The sequence below is a fragment of the Stomoxys calcitrans genome, chromosome 4 (genome assembly GCF_963082655.1).
Source record: "Stomoxys calcitrans chromosome 4, idStoCalc2.1, whole genome shotgun sequence".
NCBI lineage: Eukaryota > Metazoa > Arthropoda > Insecta > Diptera > Muscidae > Stomoxys > Stomoxys calcitrans.
The window spans coordinates 109,178,687-109,197,344 of NC_081555.1; the positions used below are offsets into that span (position 1 = coordinate 109,178,687).

Genomic DNA, 18,658 nt, shown 5'->3' on the forward strand with positions numbered 1-18,658 from the left:
TTAAAAGGGAAGAATTTTTTTTATTTAGGGGAGAAAAGTTTTTCAAACAATAATTTTGTTTTTATATATATTAACAACAATTTATGGCAACTTTAGATATTAATAGAGTGTATATGTTTGTTAGAGTACGAGGGAGGTAGGCTTAACTTTTTTTGAAACAATTTAATAAAGTGGCAGTAAGTTGTTGGCTTAATGTGTCGTGAGGAGAGAAATAAAAATATAAAAATTAAAAAAAAAAACAATAAAAATAAATATCATAATTATCATTTTTAAATAATAAACTTAAATATAACTTGTAGGATAATAAATAGTAAGGACTTACGGCTAACTACAACAAGTGAGGCATAGACCAATTTTTTCATAGACTTAAAAGAGTTGGAGAGAAAGCTTTGAGGTGCAAGAGAGAGGAAAGTGCAAAGTTTTAAAAGGTTTGTGAACAAAAAACAGAAGCGCCATCTAGAGGGGTGGTTGAGTTGTATGAAAGGTTTGTGAGCAAAAAACAAAAGCGCCATTTAGAGGAGTGATTGAGTAGTTTAATGTAAAAACTGAGATAAAGAAATGCATTATTGCATGAAACTAGAACAAAATTGCAAATGCAAATTTGCCCATGAACATTCCATTAAGGAACAAGGCATAAACTTGTACAGCACGAAGCTAAAACAAAACTATAGGCCGTTTAAGTCAAATATTATTCTCTATACTTCTATTTATAGTTTATGGAACGCCATCTAACGGAGAACTTTGAAATTGTTTTGTAAACCAAAAGTCTATAGGCTTACTAAAGGCTAAAAAATGTTAAAAACTTTCCTTTACGGCCTTAAATGTTTAACATTCCTTCAGCTTGTGAAATCCATTAGATAAAGTATATGCTAATTGATCTTTAGAGTTATTGGTTTTTGATTAGAACAAAAGCTGTAAACTGTACTAAACTTTCATTACTAACCCGTTTGCCCTGCCATCTACCGAAAAGCTTTGGAATTAGTTCCACATTTCCTCACACTTTAAATTCTAAAAAGTTATTAGAATATGGAAACAAAATATAGGTCAATCAACACACAATTCTACAATTTAATAGTGACTACTTAAACTGTAGCATGTCATGAAAGGGAAAGCTCTCAAATTACTGAACTATGGGGAAAAATTTGATCATCTACCAGTTTCTAGGGAATCCTTTAATTATGGCACGCTTATAGGTCCCAATACACATATGTAAGGAGTGCGCCATCTATAGGAGAGTTAGTTTTTTTTTATCAATATCCATGGAATCACTTTAGAACTATAGGGAAAAAATAGACCATCTACCTACTTTTTACGGAAATCTCTTAATTATGGCACGCTTATAGGTCCCAATACATATATGTAAGGAGTGCGCCATCTATAGGAGAGTTACTTTTGAATAAATATCAATGAAACCAATGTGGCAAAACCATAGACCAATAAGTTAATGAACCCTAGAAAGAAACTTGCAAACATCTCCACTAGCTGGCCTTCACTCAGTTTAAAGGGAATGGTTGCGCCATCTAGGGGAGAGATTTTTCTAAGTCAAAATCAATGCTTTTTTCATATTTCTTAAGCCAAAGCAAAATTAAAGACCAAATAAACCTTGAGATATAGAAAATTCCCTCCAATAGCTGGGCTCCATTAAAAATCACTTGCTTATATCTCTTGCCCGCGCCCTCTGTTGCCAATATTCTGGATTTTTCTCCTTCAAAATTATTATATCTTAAATTTTCTAGATTTCTATATATAATTTCCTAGAAAGAAACTTTAAAACCTCTCCCATAGCCAGCCTTGACTCAGTTTAAAGGAAATGAGTGCGCCATCTAGTGGAGAGGTGTTTCTAAATCTAAATCGATGCTTTTTTCATATTTCTTGAGCCAAAGCTAAATTAAAGTCCACATCAATTTAAAAACCCTTGAATTACAGAAAATTCTCTCCAATATCAGGGCTCCATTAAAAATCATATGCTGATATCTCTTGCCCGCGCCCTCTGTGGCCTAGTTTCTGCATTTTTCTCCTTCAATATTCTTATTCTTCTATCTATAAATTTCTTGATCTATGCCCTATGTAACTAGAATCATTTAATGAGTTTAAGCTCTAAGTGACTAAAGAGAGCATACCCAGATAAAAGCTTATTCTCAATCAAAGCTTTTATCTCTTCTCTCTCTTTCTCTCTCTTTTGTTTCTCACGCTATCGTTACCATTACAACATACACTCATTAATGTTTAGCTTCGTTTTCTTCCTTAACAACTATGGGCTTTAGTTCCTTAACATCTGCAGGCGTTTCCTCATCGTCAGGCTTCACCTTAACCTCCACCTTTTCCGAGGCTTGTTTCAACACATCAGGCTCATTGGGATCTTCTTCGGCTTCGGCAGCCTCTTCATGCACATCAATATCGGAGCGAGCTTCAGCCTTGTGATTGGCCGGCAAGGGTTGATGTTGTGGCTGTGGCTGCTCCACAGCATTGAGCACTGTTTGTAAGAGATCGGCTGAGAGTATTTCATCATGATTGGAAGCGCTGCCACCGAATTGCACCTGATATGATTGACTTTGGCTGCTGCTTTTGCCATTTTGTGAATTGAGCTGAATTGCATGTGATTGTTGAGCTGAGAGCACATTTAATCCCTCAAGACCGGGCAGACCATCGGTGGGGGTGCCATCCGGCAAGGCGGTAACCTGGGACTTTTGAGAGGCATAGCCTTCGTGATCGATTTCATTAAGGCCAGAGGGTGGAGGGCCATAGCTATCGGCAGGTCCTGTCAAAAATTGAGAATGTTGTTCGGCTACTGGAATACTGTGGGTTATCGAAGCGGACTCACCCTGTTGTTGCTGTTGTTGTTGGTAGTTAAAGGCTCCACCTCCTCCCACTAGATTGGGACCATGACCGCAATCATGGTAACGTGGCTGCTGTTGTTGTTGCAGGGGCAGGGCTTGAGGGTGAACTATTTGATGATTGTATTGGGTGGCACTGAAGGCGTTCTCATAGGTGGCCTGGGCACTGGAACTGAAGGAGACATCACCACCGGGACCGCTGACAAAAGGTTGATGAGGTCCAGTGGGAGGCAAGTATTGTTGTTGGATTTGTATAGGTGGTGGTGGAGGCAAGCCTTGGGGTGGAGGTACACCATATTCGATATGGGCATTATTGTGTTGTTGTTGTTGCTGTTGATGATGTATTTGTTGTTGTTGCTGCTGCTGCTGATGGTGGTGATGATGATGGTGTTGGTGATGTTGCTGTTGTTGCCCTTGTTGCACAAATACTTGGGCTGGTTGTTGAGCTGGCAATTGTTGTTCAATAATCAGTTGTACTTGCTGCTGTTGCTGTTGTTGTTGTTGATGATGCTGTTGTTGTTGTTGTGGTGGTCCATATTCAATATCCACATTTCCAGGTCCTGTCTGTGGTATCTCATTGGCTGCTGGTGGTATATATGTGGGAGCCTGTACACTGGGCTTGACGCCGAATTGATCCAAATGTTGCACAGTATTGCCTATGGTTTCGAATAGACCTTGTGGCACAGGTGGTCTAAAGGCCACCGGTTTGTTGGGAGGAGCTCCATGATGAGGTGGGAAATTGGCTACATTACCCGATTGTTTGCCATATTGAATACCCAGACCGGCTTCGGCATGATGTTGGACAAAAGCAGCAGCACTATTTGAATGAGCAGAAGCCGCAAAGTTGCCATTGGGTGGTCCATAGTTGCCATTTGGTGGAGGCAGTGGTGGTGGTGGGGGACCATAGTTGCCATGTGGTTGTTGTGGTGGAGGAGGTCCATAATTACCATTTGGTGGTGGTGGAGGTCCATAATTGCCCTTAGGTGGCAATGGTGGTGGTCCGTAGTTGCCTTTAGGTGGTTGTGGAGGAGGTCCATAATTACCCTTGGGAGGTCCATAGTTACCATGGGGTGGTGGTGGCGGAGGTCCATAATTGCCATTGGGTGGTGGTGGTGGTCCATACTTACCATTGGGTGGTGGTGGTGGAGGTCCATAGTTACCAGCTGGGCCTGAAATTCCAAAACTGGCATGATGAGCTGAAGAAGATGAACTGGAACTGCTGAATTTAGCTGCATGTGCTGAACCAGGAGCATATGAATCGGCTGGAGGTTTGCTGTAGGAATCATCATTGGAACCAAGAGAGAGCTAGGGGGCGGGTGAGAGAAAATATTTGAAATTGGCTTGAAAATATTTGAAAGATTCTTTATGCTATAGTATGCCATTTGTGGGAGATCATTAAGATTGTTTTTTATATCCACCACCATAGAATTCTACTCTCAAATAACTTTTATATGAACCCCATATTGCCGTGGTCAATAAATAAAACCTGTTTGGAGGGTGTTTTGGGGAAGAGGAGGACCCCTAGAAACTTGGTACCGAAAGTGGATATCAACTTCGTGCTCTACTCCCAAATATCTTTTATTTTAGTCCCATTTTGCGATGGTCAGTAAAAATGTCCGATATAGGGGTGTTTGGGGTGGGGCGGCTCCCCAAACACTTGACTCCATATTTGAATATCATATTCGTTTTCCGCTCTCAAATACCTTTCATTTGCGTTCCATACTGTCGTAATTGGTTTATAAAAATGTTAAGTGGGTTTTTGGGTTGGGCGGTACCCCATCCGAAATTTTAATACCAAATTTTAGGTTTTAGGTTATTATAAAAAGCACACACAATTTAGCTTAAATCGCACTTTTTACCGGGCCCCGAAAGTGGATATAAATTTCGTGCTCTAATCCCAAATACTTTTTATTTGAGAGCCATATTACCATTGTCTTTAAATATGACCGATAAGGGGGTGTTTTGGGGGTGGAGCGGCTCTCCAAACACTTGACTCCATATTTAAATATCCGATTCGTTTTCCGCTCTCAAATACCTTTCATTTGCGTCCCATATTGTCGTGATTGGTCTATAAAAATATTTGGTGGGTTTTCGGGTGGGGCGGCCCCCCTAGGTACCCCATCAGAAATTCTAATACCAAATTTTTAGTTTTAGGTTATTGTAAAAGAGCACACAAAATTTCGCTTGAGTCGCACTACCCATCGCCGAGATCTGTCGTTTCTGAAAATTACGGTAAGGGGGAGGGTCCGCCCCCAATTCAGATATCAAAAAATGTAGCACCCTATTTTTACCACGCGACCACTATGCACCATCTACGAAAATTTCAAGAAAATCGGTTCAGCCGTTTTTGAGTCTATACGGACGGACAGACTTAGAATGTCAAGATGACAAAATTAGTATACCCCTTATCCTATGATGGTGGATATAATAACCCCTCCTCCCTACAAACCTGTAAAGCTTGAGCTTCAAGAGGGCTAATGCCAAGATTATGATGGAAATCTCCAGCTGGTCCAGTCGAAGGCAAGGCCTGTGGTGGAAGTTCCTGTTGAATGGTGTTGTCACCGTCAAAGCCACCTGACTGCAAAGCCACAGCTACCAATTGTGCATCTGTTAAGCCATCAACAACGCCATTACCGCCAGCACCAGAAATACCCAGAGTTATGGTAGAAGAGCCAGGACCAGAACCGGGACCACTGCCTATATTCACATTACCACCACCTCCTGGGGCACTATATTGAGTTTGTGTTGCCGAGAACGAAGAAGCAGCTCCTGTATGGCCAAAACCTTGAGAAACTTGACTATAACCAGATTGGGTATCAATGTGGTTGTTCTCGACATAGGCCCCCACAGGCGCAGGAATGGGTTTCCAGCCATCGCAAGCCGTATGGAAGGGAGCTTGAGAACCAGCAATTGAGTGTGTATGGCCCGAGGCATCAACTTGAATTTGAATTTCTTGCTGCTGTTGTTGTTGTTGTTGGCCATGATGATGATGCTGATTGGAACTCAAAATAATGGTGGTCTCTGGTACTTTTTGGAAATTGGGCAATTGAGGTGGCCCGTAATTGCTTTGAGGTGGTCCATATCCTGGTTTGGGAGGTCCTTGATTCAAAGGTCCCGAGGGTGGGGGTCCATACGAAGAAGCTGGTTCATGTTCAGGTTTAAAAGCTATTGCAGGCTGTACCAAAGGTAAGGCTTGTGGTGGGGGAGGCCCATACTGTGGCTTGGGTGGACCATATGAAGGGGCCGGACCATGTTGAATTTTTTGTGGTGGTGGAGGACCATATTGGGGCTTAGGAGGGCCATACTGAGGCTTGGGTGGACCATACTGGGGCTTGGGTGGAGGAGGACCATATTGTGGCTTTGGTGGTCCATATTGTTGGGCTGGTTTGTGGGGAGGGCCATAGAAGGGCTTGGGTACACCAAAGTAATTTTTGATTTGTTCATGAAGTCCGGAAGAACTGCCGCCGCCGCCACCACCACCACCTCCGCTGCCGCCTATGAAATTCAATTTGGGAGGACCATATTTCAATGCTGGTGGTCCATATTCACGGAATGGCATTTTTTGGGGTACACCATATTCACGATGGGGAAAACGCTGTTGCTGTGGTGGCGGTCCATATGAGGGTGCTGGCTGGTTTTGAATGGCCTGTGCGGAATATGCTAATAACAGTATTAGCAGTGGTATGTTGTACATCATCTGAAAGGATTAGGAAGAAAAAAAAGTGGTAAAATATTAGGCCTTGGGGCAATAGGAAATTAAATTTATTATGTTATTTAATAATTAAAAATAAATTATGACATATTTGAAAAAAATTGTAAATTTGTAAAAAAAAGGAAAGGCAAGTTGACACAATTTTTTATGTTCATGGCTTTTTAAACAGAATTTCTTTAAGTTAGTTTTTAAACTGATATCTTATTCTATTATATAAAAATTAGTTTGTTGCGCTTTGTTTGTCTGTTCCATATAGACTCAGAAACAGCTGAACCGATTTTCATGGGATTTCACAGGTGGTAGAATTTGAAACCCCGGTGAAAATGGGGAGCACCAATTTAAGCGAAACTTTGCATGCTACCTTATGTTATCCCAAAAAAACGAAATTGGTACAAAATTTTGAGGTCCAATAACTTGGAGGGACGCCCTATCCAAAAACCCACCCGAACGGACATGCTTACCGATGGGGACAATATGGGTATCAAATGAAAGGTTTTTAAGAGTAGAGTACGAACTTGGCATTGAAATGTTACCAAAAGTGCCAGGGGTGATCCCCACCCCCAAAAACAGCACCCAACATGGCACTTTTACCGCTTTGGGCAAAATTTGTATCAAATGAAAGATATTTAAAAGTAGAGTACAAATCTGACATAAAAGTTTATTGCTTGGTGTCTGAGGGGTCTCCCCACCCCCCAACTCCCCAGCAGGGCATATTTACCAATTGGGAACAATATGGATATCAAATGAAAGGTATTTAAAAGTAGAGTTAGAATCTGATATAAAAATGTTTTCCTTGGAATCTGAGGTGACTCCCCAAAAAACCCCTAAAGAGGACTAATTTACCAATTGGGACAATATGGCTATTAAATGAAAAGTGTTTGGAAGTTGAGTACACATTTGTTTTTGGAATTTGGTTCAAGTTGTCCACGGGGCCTCCTCAACTTTTAAATTGCATAAAACGGTCATGAATATCTATCGTCTCCAAATGGATATCAAATGAAAGTTCTTCGGGAGTTGACTAGGAATCTGGTGTACACATTTGGCAGAGTCTGGGACTAGCCCACCCACTAAATACCCTTTAATAGGGCTTGTAATTCGATCGGGATAGTATGGGAATTAAAAGAAAGACCTATGACAGTCGAGTTCGAATCTAATGTTGATATAAGGATTCAAGTATCTGGGTCAAGTCCTCTCTTTCAGTAGGAAATATAGATTGCGACAATAAAGGACTCAAATAAACGGTCTTTTGGGCCTTAGCGTCGGGGGGACCGAACCCTCTCCACCCAATATAAACAACATAAAACTGTCATGTAGGACGATGCGAAAATATTATACACAAATGAAAGTACGAGTCAGAGGGCAATCTCCCTTCCCCCATCCTACCCATAACAAAAAGGAATTAAATATAATATATGAAGGCCTATCAGGATAGAATAGGACAGCAATAAAAGGTCTTTGGTAGTAGAGTACACTTTTAGCCCTCAAAATGGCAATAGACACAGGAAGGACCAGTGGATCTTAAAAAATGTTATATCCTAAGTGGTAGCTTTAAAATAGATATCCGACCCATTGACATACAGATAAAGTGTGAGGCAGCCAGCTCATACTATCGCAATATAATCGAGGCGACGATAGGAAACCTGGAAGAAAGGGAAGAGGTTTCCGATCGGATACCTGATACGAACCTTGAAGTCGAGTGCGAGGCACTGCTGCCAGCGGCACAATCTTGGATTGACGGAACCCTAGTAATGCCATCATGTTACACGGATGAATCAAAGTTAGAGGACAGAGTGGGCCTGGGGGTTTACATTGAGAACCCAGGGACTGAGATCTGTTTTAGACTGCCTGACCATAATACGGTCCTGCAGGCGGAGATCCGGGCCATCACGGAATGTATGACGTCGAGTGTGGATCTGAACAAGACCCGTAGCCCTGCATGTTTTTATCACCAGCTTAAACTGCTTAAGGAAAAACCAATTTTTAAAAAGCCATTTTATGGTGTAGCGAAGTGCACCAGCTAGTCTTATATAGAAAAATCAATTTGTGTTTGTCTGTTCCGTATAGACTCAAAAACGACTGATCCGATTTTCTGGAAAATTTCACATATGATTTTCCGTGGTGAAAATAGGGTACTTCATTTTTAAAAAATGCCAAATCTGGGAGGTTGTTTTTAAGATTTAAGCAAATTTTGCTTGTACACCTAACCTAAAACTAAACATTTTTTATCCAAATATGGGGTGGGGTACCTGTGGGCCAAATTGAAAAGGAATGCCCTAACACAACTCACGGTCACAAATTTCGCGGGAAATCGGACAATGAATGCGTCTTTTATGGGACCAAAACCTTATATCGAGACATCGGTCTATATGGCAGCTGTATCCAAATCTGGACCGATGTGGGCCAAGTTGCAGAAAAGTGTCGAAGAGCCCAACACAACTCACTGTCACAAATTTCGCGGGAAATCGGACAATGAATGCGTCTTTTATGGGACCAAAACCTTATATCGAGATATCGGTCTATAAGGCAGCTGTATCCAAATCTGGACCGATGTGGGCCAAATTGCAGAAAAGTGTCGAAGAGCCCAACACAACTCACTGTCCCAAATTTCGGCGAAATCGGACAATAAATGCGGCTTTTATAGCCCCAAAATCTAAAGTCAAGAGATCGGTCTATATGGCAGCTATATTCAAATCTATACCTATCTGGACCAAATTGGAGAAGCATGTTGAAGAGCCTAACACAACTCACTGTCCCAAATTTCGGCGAAATCGGACAATAAATGCGCCTTTTATGGGCGCAATACCTTAAATCGAGAGTTCGGTCTATATCGTAGCTACATCCAAATCTGGATCGATCTGTGCCATATTGCAGAAGTACAATATATTGAGGGGCTTAACTTAACTCACTGTCCTTAATTTCGGCGACATCGGACAAATGCGCCTTTTATGGGCCCAAAGCATTAAATCGAGAGATCGGTCTATATGACAGCTACATCCAAATCTGGACCGATCTGGAATACGTTGAAGAAGGATGTTGAAATGCATAACACAACTCATTGTCACAAATTTTGACAAAATTGGATAATAAATATGGCTTTTATGGGCCCAAGACCCTTAATCGCCGGATCGGTCTATATGGCAGCTATATCCAAATCTGGACCGAATTGACGAGGAACAAAGGGCCTAACATAACTTAGTGTCCCAAATTTCAGTAAAATAGGTGTGGCTTTTATGGGCCTAAGACCCCAAATCGGCGGATCGGTCTATATTGCGGGTACATCAAGCTATAGTCCGATAAAGCCCATTGTTAGCATGGCCGCCTAAGACGCTGAACGCCTAGGTTCGAATCCTGGCGATACCATCAGAAAAAATTTCAGCGGTGGTTTTCCCCTCCTAATTCTTGCAACATTTGTCAGGTTCTATGCCATGTAAAACTTCTCTCCAAAGAGGTGTCGCACTGCGGCTCGCCGTTCGGACTCGGCCCCTTATCTTTGAGCTTAAACTTGAATCTGACTGCACTCAGTGATATGTTAGAAGTTTGTCCCTGTTCCTTAGTGGAATATTCATGGGCAAAATTTGCAATTTTTTCAAATGGTACAGTACCTCACAATTGTCGCCAGCCAACGCTGAAAATTTTTTCTGATGTTCTCACCAAGACTCGAACCCAGGCGTTCAGCGTTATTGGCGGTCATGCTAAACTCTGCGCTACAGTGGCCTCTTTTAAGTATAGCTCCCATGTATTGGGTTGCCCAAAAAGTAATTGCGGATTTTTCATATAGTCGGCGTTGACAAATTTTTTCACAGCTTGTTACTCTGTAATTGCATTCTTTCTTCTGTCAGTTATCAGCTGTTACTTTTAGCTTGCTTTAGAAAAAAAGTGTAAAAAAAGTATATTTGATTTAAGTTCATTCTAAGTTTTATTAAAAATGCATTTACTTTCTTTTAAAAAATCCGCAATTACTTTTTGGGCAACCCAATTTATATTCATCTGATTTAAAATAAATCCACGAGATTTGGTCTAAAGATTTTTGTTTTATGGCTCTTCAACCACTGGAGAATTCTCCATATAAATCGGTTCAGAGCGCATTTATCATTCAATTCTCTCATACCTATGCACAACGATTTACTCTATGACTCCTACAATACATACGAATTTGGTCAATATTTCAAATTTAAGCAAATTTCGAAGTTAGACAACTTATCCTGCAAACCCAATGTAGTGTAGGATATCAAAAGGTCGGTTCTTTTTTCGATTTTTGCTTGTCTCAACTTTTTTTATTTTTTTGCTAATATATTTTTTTTTAATTTTTCTGCTTAAAATGCAAAATGGCTTTTAAGAAGCACTAAGGTCAATGACTTACTATACCTCATTTCTAAGACAAATTTGGGCCTCTGTCCTTTCTCTTTTTTTTTCTTTGCCCTTTTTATCTTTCAATGCTATTAAATTTGCATTTAATTTCCATATTTTTGCTTAAATTCTTCCTCCCCCCCGAAAAAGAAAAATTTCAAGGTAATTCTGAGTTAAATTTTAAGCCTTCCGCAAGGAGATTTGCATTTGCATATCGTTGTCACAGCCTCCATATTATTCTAGGATGGCATGTTAGCATTAAGCCGCTTGTCGGGAATACACCATAAGCAAACAACATTGTTATCCTGATATGTTAGTAGTAGTAGTGATGTACAGCTAGCCTGCGGCTTAAAATCATATTCATGTATTATTTCTGCATATCTCATGGCCCACACAAACACACACACTCAATGGGAAAGGGTATGTGCCTTTTCGGTATCCGGCTATACAGCATGCTGGCAGCCACTGGAACATGCAAAAAACAACAAATATCTGGCATCTTCTACTATCCAACGCCTTCATCTATGGCAAGATGTTGGCACAACCACGCACTTCACCTTTGCGAAAATGGTTAAATGGTAGTTGACGATGGTGGTGGATGTCCCGTTTGGGTGAATGGTAATTAAGCATATGATGAAAGGTTTAGAGTATGGCGGAGTTACCGGCGGTTTTTGCAAAATTCTCATGCATACGTGTCATTGGTTCTCAAATTTCAACGGTAGACGGTGGCTGTTTTTTGACGTCTTCTTTTCATTTTTGGCTCATGTATGGTTTTAACTTGTCATGCGTCAATCCTAACGTTTTATACCGAAACATGTTCAGCGATACGAAAAACGTTCATCCAAACCAAAGATATTGTTAACCATCACCTACAACTTTCCCGAAAACTTCCTCTACGTTCGTGCGCCACAAACTGAGGCAATACAAACGATGTGAAAAGATGGGCAGACCAAAATGACAGTCAGTCAAATTCATATCAAACTTTTCGCGTACATCACAAGACCAGCCTGTGGCAGCAGTTTGACAAGCACAGTGGTTTTGTCGAAAAGCAAAGTTTCCATGTGTAAACATGCTCAGTTCGTTGAATTTTATATAAAAGGTGATTTTTTAGCTGTTATATTTTTGGCAATACCGGTTTGAACAGCTCACGCACATTTTGTTTCACTGTCAAACATCTTCAGTTTGGTCTATAAATTAACCATAAATCGTGTTACAAACAAACATTATTAAATTTTATTATCAAAATGCGTGCTCTGTTAAGAAAGTTCATCACGCGCTTCTTCCATTGAGCGACGAAGCTAATTTTTGGCTCAACGGCTACGTAAATAAGCAGAATGGTCAATTTTGGTGTGAAGATCAGCCAGAAGCATTGCAAGAGCTACCAATGCATCCTGAAAAGTCATAGTTTAGTGCGGTTTATGGGCTGGTGCCATCATTGGACTGTACTTTTTCAAAGATGATGCGAATCATAACGCAACTCTGAATCGTTAAATTATATCCAGCGTTTTTTGTACAAAACGCTAGAGCTTGACTTGCATGACAAGTGGTTTCTACTAGACAATGGACAGTCTAAAAGGATAATAATAACGCCCTCTAGAGTTTCAAGATGTCAAATCGGAACATCGGCTTATATGAGAGCTATATCCGGTTATGGACCGATTTCGACCACACTTGACACGCTTGTAAGAATTCTTAAAAAAAATTTTACGTGCAAAATTTAAATTGCGTCCTCCAGGGGTTCAAAAAGTCAACACCTGCTAAATCAGGCTATGGATCGTTTTAGACCATATCCGACATAGTTATTGAAAGTCATTACAAAAAGTCACTTGCAAAATTTCAACTAAACTGGATAGTAATTTAGCCCCCGAGAGCCTCAAGAAGTCAAATCGGCAGATCGGTATATATGGCAGCTATATAAGGTTATAAAACGTTTCGTACCATAACAGGCAAAGTTATAAGGGTCAAAATCGCATGCTGAATTTCAGCTAAATCGGACAATAAGTACGTCTTCTAAAGGGTCAAGTAGTCAAGACCCGAGATCGGTTTATATAGCAGCTTTATCACATAACAGATCTATTTAGACCATTCTAGGGTTTAGACCATACTAGGAAATCGTTACGACCAACCAAATCGGATAAGAGTTGTGCTCTCTAGAGGCTCAAGAAATCAAAACGGGAAATCGGTATATATGACAACTTTATCAAATTGTGGACCGCTTTAGACCATAAAGCTAAAGTTTAGGCCGGCTAAAGAGAAGAAAGGCGGATTGGGATAAATTTCGGCACAAATTCTGCACGTCTATCCCTTCTAGACCAGAAAAAAATGGAAACTACGGAGGATATAGAAATAGTGGTCAAACGGATCACGAAGGCCCTGTATCCGCTCCGTATAGGATACATCTGAGGCCTTTAGACTAAGAAAGATTCTGTTCTCGAGACCTATTACTGTGGGGTATATTGAGAAGTGGAGTAGCATGTCCGCCTATGACGCTGAACGCTTGGGTTCGAATCCTGGCGAGACCATCAGACAAAATTTTCAGCGGTGGTTTTCCCCTCCTAATGCAACATTTGTGAGGTACTATGCCATGTAAAACTTCTCTCCAAAGAGGTGTCGCACTGCAGCACGCCGTTCGGACTCGGCTATAAAAAGGAGGCCCCTTATCATTGAGCTTAAAATTGAATCGGACTGCACTCATTGATATGTGAGAAGTTTGCCCCTGTTCCTTAGTGGAATGTTCGTGGGCAAAATTTGCATTTACATATTCAGAAGTCAGAGAATGTATGGACAATGTCTAGTGAGAAAGCACTAGAATTACTCGTTGATACAAATTTCCCGGGAAATTCTCCAACGGACAACTTGACGTCAAAAGAGGTTTTCTCTGATATGCATTCATCGGAGGCTATTAGGGAAATTGTGTCTGAGCCGAAAATCCTTTGGGCGATAAGAAATGTCGACTCCTTTAAATCGCCAGGACCTGATGATGTATCACCAGTTGAATAACAAGCTGTGTCTGATAGACTGGTTCCCTGGCTTAGGGAGATATACTCTCCTTGTATCAGAATGTCATATATACCTTTGGGATGGAGGGACACGAAGGCCATTTTCATTCCGAAAGCAGGAAAACCATAACACACGAAGGCGAAAGATTTTCGTCCTATTAGTCTGTCATCCTTTATGCTGAAGACTCTTGTGAGGTTGATAGAAACATATCTTAGGGCAAAGAGTCCTGGAGATAGCCTGCCGCAGCAGCATCATGCATATAGTAAAGGCAAATCCACTGAAACCGACCTCCACGACCTAGTCGGCTACATAGAGGGTTCTCACGCTGTCAAGGAATATACAATGGTAGCATATCTTGACATTGAAGGTGCTTTCAATAATGTAAAGCCGAAGTCAATCATGAAGGAGTTGGAGTTTCTAGGTAAGAACGTAAGAAAGCTTATTAATGACTTACATACTAAGAGATGCATTACAGTAGGCTTGGGATCTGTGGATCTAAAAAAAATGGGTCAGCAGGAGAACACCTCAAGGAGGTGTACTGTCTCCTCTACTTTGGGGTATAGCCATTAATAATATATTGTTGTCTCTGGAAGAAAATGGTGTAAAAGTGATCGCGTATGCTGATGACGTTGCTATTGCGGTTAGGGAAAACTTTCCCAGCACTCTGAGAGATATACTTCAGGTAGCTCTACGTACAACAGCAGACCGTTGTCAGACCGCTATATGGTGTTGTGGTCTGGTGGACGGTACTGCAAAAGTCCACCTACTGCTCAATAATTAACCGGATCCAAAGGATGGCTTGTTTGTGCATCTTAACCACACTGAGGACTACACCATCGGATGCACAAAAATTAATGCTACATCAAATGCCCCTGGACATTGTGGCTAGACAAATTACAGCGACCACTACCGTGAGGTTAAGGGAACTTTCTAGATATCCCTGATAACAGAAGTTACATAGAATTCTGGATGGTTTAAAACTAAACGACCAGGTTGGCTTTGGGGTGTACTCTAAAGATCTAGAACTGGCCATAACGAAAGGTTACCCGACCTCTGCAGTGTGTATCAAGCAGAGATCCTTGCAATTAAGGAAGTGATAGAATGGCTAAGATATAATGACAATTGGCATTAATATCTTCTCAGTCAGCAAGGCAGCCATTAAATCCCTGGATAACGTATTTCTGCATACAAAAACCGCCTTAGACTGTCGCAGATCTCTCAACGAGATCGCCGAACAGTTAAAATTCACCTGTTCTGGATGCCGGGCCACAGTGATATCCCAGGAAAACATAGGCTACACAATTTTTTGATATCGGAAGAGACTAGAAAACGAATATCGTAATAAAATTGTGGGTCCAAGTACCCAGCAGGCCACCCCAACCCCAAAATCATCTAAACTGATATATTCGACGTTCATGTCAATATGGCACTCAAATAAAAAGTATTTGGTAGTAGATTACAAATATGGCATATAAAATTAGATCCAAGTAAGGGGAGGTCGCCCCACCTCCAAATGGGCACATTAGCCGACCATGGCTATATGGGACTCAAATGAAAGATATTTGGGGGTAGATTACGATCTATGTGGGCCCTTTTCTCCTAAAAATACGTAAAATAGGTTCGTTGACCCATTATGACAATATGGGACTCAAATGAAAGACATTTAAGAGTAGAAAACGAATGTGATATCCAATTTTGGAGCTAAGTGTTTGGTACGCACTAAAATACCCCTTAAACTGAACTTCATTTCCGTTTATGGCAATATTGAGCTCAAATCAGCGGTACTTGGGAGTAAAGAACGAATTTGATGTCTTTTTTCAGGGCAAAGTATCGGTGACCGGCCCATTCCCAAAACACCCTCTCAACGGTTCATAGTTACCGACCATGGCAATATAAGGCTCAAATTAAAGATGTTTGGGAGTGGAGCACGAATTTGATATCCATATTTGAGTCGAAATATCTGAGGTGCCATCCCTTCGCTAAAAAGCACTTGTCATTACCCTAATTTTCAAATACACCAGATCTCGAAGATTGGTAATGCGAGTCGTTCGAAAATAAAACATGGATTCTATTGTTGGGGTCGGGTGCCTCTGGGGTCTCCCAAAACCCGCCAAATGGATATATAGACCAATCACGACAAATTTGGAGCTGAAACGAAAAGTGATCGAGAGAAAAAAACGAATTTTATATCTACCGTTATATCTATCTATTTATATCCGCCCCACCCCAAAATACCTCCCTCATCGGACGTATTTACCGACCGCGGTAATATGTGACTTATGTAAAAGCTATTTGGGCCCCCCCAATTGATTGATTTCGGGTGATTGATACTCATTTTCGGGACAAAGAATCTGGGGTCCACCCCACCCTCAAACCCAACTTATTTACCAATCATGCCTTAATAGGGCTCATATGAAATTTTTTTGAAAGTAGAGCTCGAATTTTATATGTACTTTAAGGACCAAGTGTCTGTGTGGCCACTCCATCACCCAAATACCCCCCAAACCGGAAATATTTACCAATACGGTAATATAGGACCCAAAAGAAAGGCATTTCCGAGTAGACTAAAAATTTTCCCAGGAACCGAGCAGGGGCAAACTTATCACACATCAATGAGTGCTTACCGTATCAAGTTTAAGCTCAATGATAGGGGACCTTTTTTATAGCCAAGTCCGATCTTTTTTATAGCCAAGTTCGATCTTTTTTATAGCCGAGTCCGAACAGCGTGCAGCAGTGCGACACCTCTTTGGGAAAAATTTTTTTATATAACCATGCCTGGCATGGTACCTCGCAAACGTCGCCAGCATTAAGAGAGGATAACCACTGCATTCAATTTTATCCGATATTCTCGGCAGGATTTCAACGCAGGCGTTCAGCGTGAGAGAGACAGAGGCTAGTTTTATATAAAAAAAAAAATCTAATGAAAAAGTTCCATAAAATTTTTATGTAAACCCAAAATTTCCAAAAAATTTTATCTAAAGATAAATTTTTTCATAATTTTTTTTCCTATTGTCTTTTTGCGCTATTTCTACAACCTCTTATAATCAAATCACTGTACCTTCCATCACTGTGACATGAAGCATATCACCTTTGGCAGCAACATGCCGGTAGCAGCTGGCGCTCCAACCAACATAGAGTAATAACCACATTGAAACTCATTCATAGTTGCTCCATGGTTGGATGGATAGATGGATACAAGTACAACAACGACGACGATGTCATTTTAACAACTTTATTAAAATTCAAAATGTGTACGAACGCAAACTCATAAGTCTGCCTGCCTACCAGCTAGCCTGACTGCGTGGAACATTAGGTGTTTATGGGTATTAGATTGGTGGTACGTACACCAACTACCAACGGATGGTGGATCAAAAGGTGTCACTTATTTCCACCTTCCATGCTACTGTCTGGTTTTTTTTCTTCTCTCTTTCGAATTCTCAGTGCTATAGTTAAAGTTGTACAAACACCCCATGTAGAAGCTATCAAAATGAGACCTTCATTTACCACAAGTCTACAAATCCTTAGCAGTGGTACTATGCGCCAACAACTTGCTCCTCTATCTGGATGACTGTTCCAGTCTGTCCGTGTGGTACCTAAATAATGTGTGACAATTTTCATAGATGCCAAAGGAGATGGGGGGGACAAAAGTGTTGTTTGCCAAGCTGATGTGCAGGTTGTGGTAGTGGCGATATAGATGGATTTGAATTTGAATGTGGCCTAGGTATTGGAAGAGATCAGCGTTGTAGACTTTGATGGTAAATGCCTTCGAAGAAGAGAATGGTTGATAGAGACTAGAATGGCATGCATTTTTTTAAGATAGCTCTCTGCCAATGTTTACCCAACATATTTGTTAGTTGACCACCGAACTACTTTCTGATTCGATTTATCTATGCCCGTCTGTCTGTCTTTCCATTTTAAAATGGTTATAAGTGATTTTTTTTTAAAAACATTTTTTAAATTTTTCTTTTCTATTAAATTTAATGCTTTTAACATTTCTTCTTTCAACACCGAATGCAAACATCCTCGAAATCACGCATTTGCCATTGGGTTGCCAGAGTCACAAATTGTTGCGGTTTTAGCAAAATGTGTCTATTGTTCGAAAATTGTTCCTTCCACCTACATTTTAACCACCAGCACACAAAACTAAAAATCCCTTTCAACACAAATGAACAAATATCACACCCACATACATTTTAGCACCATTTCATTGCCTGTTGACTTATGGTGTGGCAATATCTTGTGGATGCATTGGCATATCTTATTTACATTTAAAATATGTTTCCAATATTGTAGATAGAGGCATATAGAGTAGATATAGTGTAGTTGGTGCGATGGAAAGGCGTGAAAGCCACAGTTGAAAAACTCTTAAATTAGGGTGTATGGAATGAAATTATTTGTATACCATATACAGACTACTGTAGTACAGATTATTGTGACTTTATTCATTTGTTTGTAACATCCAGAAGGAAGAGAGACAGACCCATTGATAGGTATGAAAATCGACTCAGAGTTACTTTCTGATTCGACGTACCTGTGTCCGTCTGTCTTTCCGATTTAAAGTGTAACTAAAGTACAGACAGTTGTTTGCCGATTATCACGAAATCGGTCATAAACCGGTCCCTCGATCTTTATGAGGGTTCTATATCAGGTTATAGACTGAATTGGACCGTAATTGCCACAGTTGTTGGAAGTCATAACAGAACACCGCATACAAAATTTCAGCCAAAGCGAACAAAACTTGCGGCCTGTAAGGACGTAAGAAGTC

At 40.6% G+C, this 18,658-nt stretch overlaps 1 protein-coding gene across 2 annotated transcripts in view; it reads right to left on the bottom strand.

Moving 5' to 3' along the window:
• Positions 1–299: 299 nt before the first annotated feature.
• LOC106090690 (trithorax group protein osa) overlaps positions 300–18,658 on the bottom strand; it is an 82,423-nt gene continuing 64,064 nt past the window's right edge. The window contains exons 2-4 of one of the 2 annotated variants that reach the window (XM_059367817.1): positions 5,284–6,531; positions 2,822–4,139; positions 300–2,758 (exon numbers count right to left, since the gene is read on the bottom strand). In XM_059367817.1, the coding sequence (XP_059223800.1) occupies positions 2,220–2,758; positions 2,822–4,139; positions 5,284–6,531 (3,105 nt within the window). In that variant the 3' untranslated portion in view covers positions 300–2,219. Of the gene's footprint in view, positions 4,140–5,283; positions 6,532–18,658 lie in introns of both variants that reach the window. The other variant, XM_013256971.2, reaches the window with a different exon arrangement.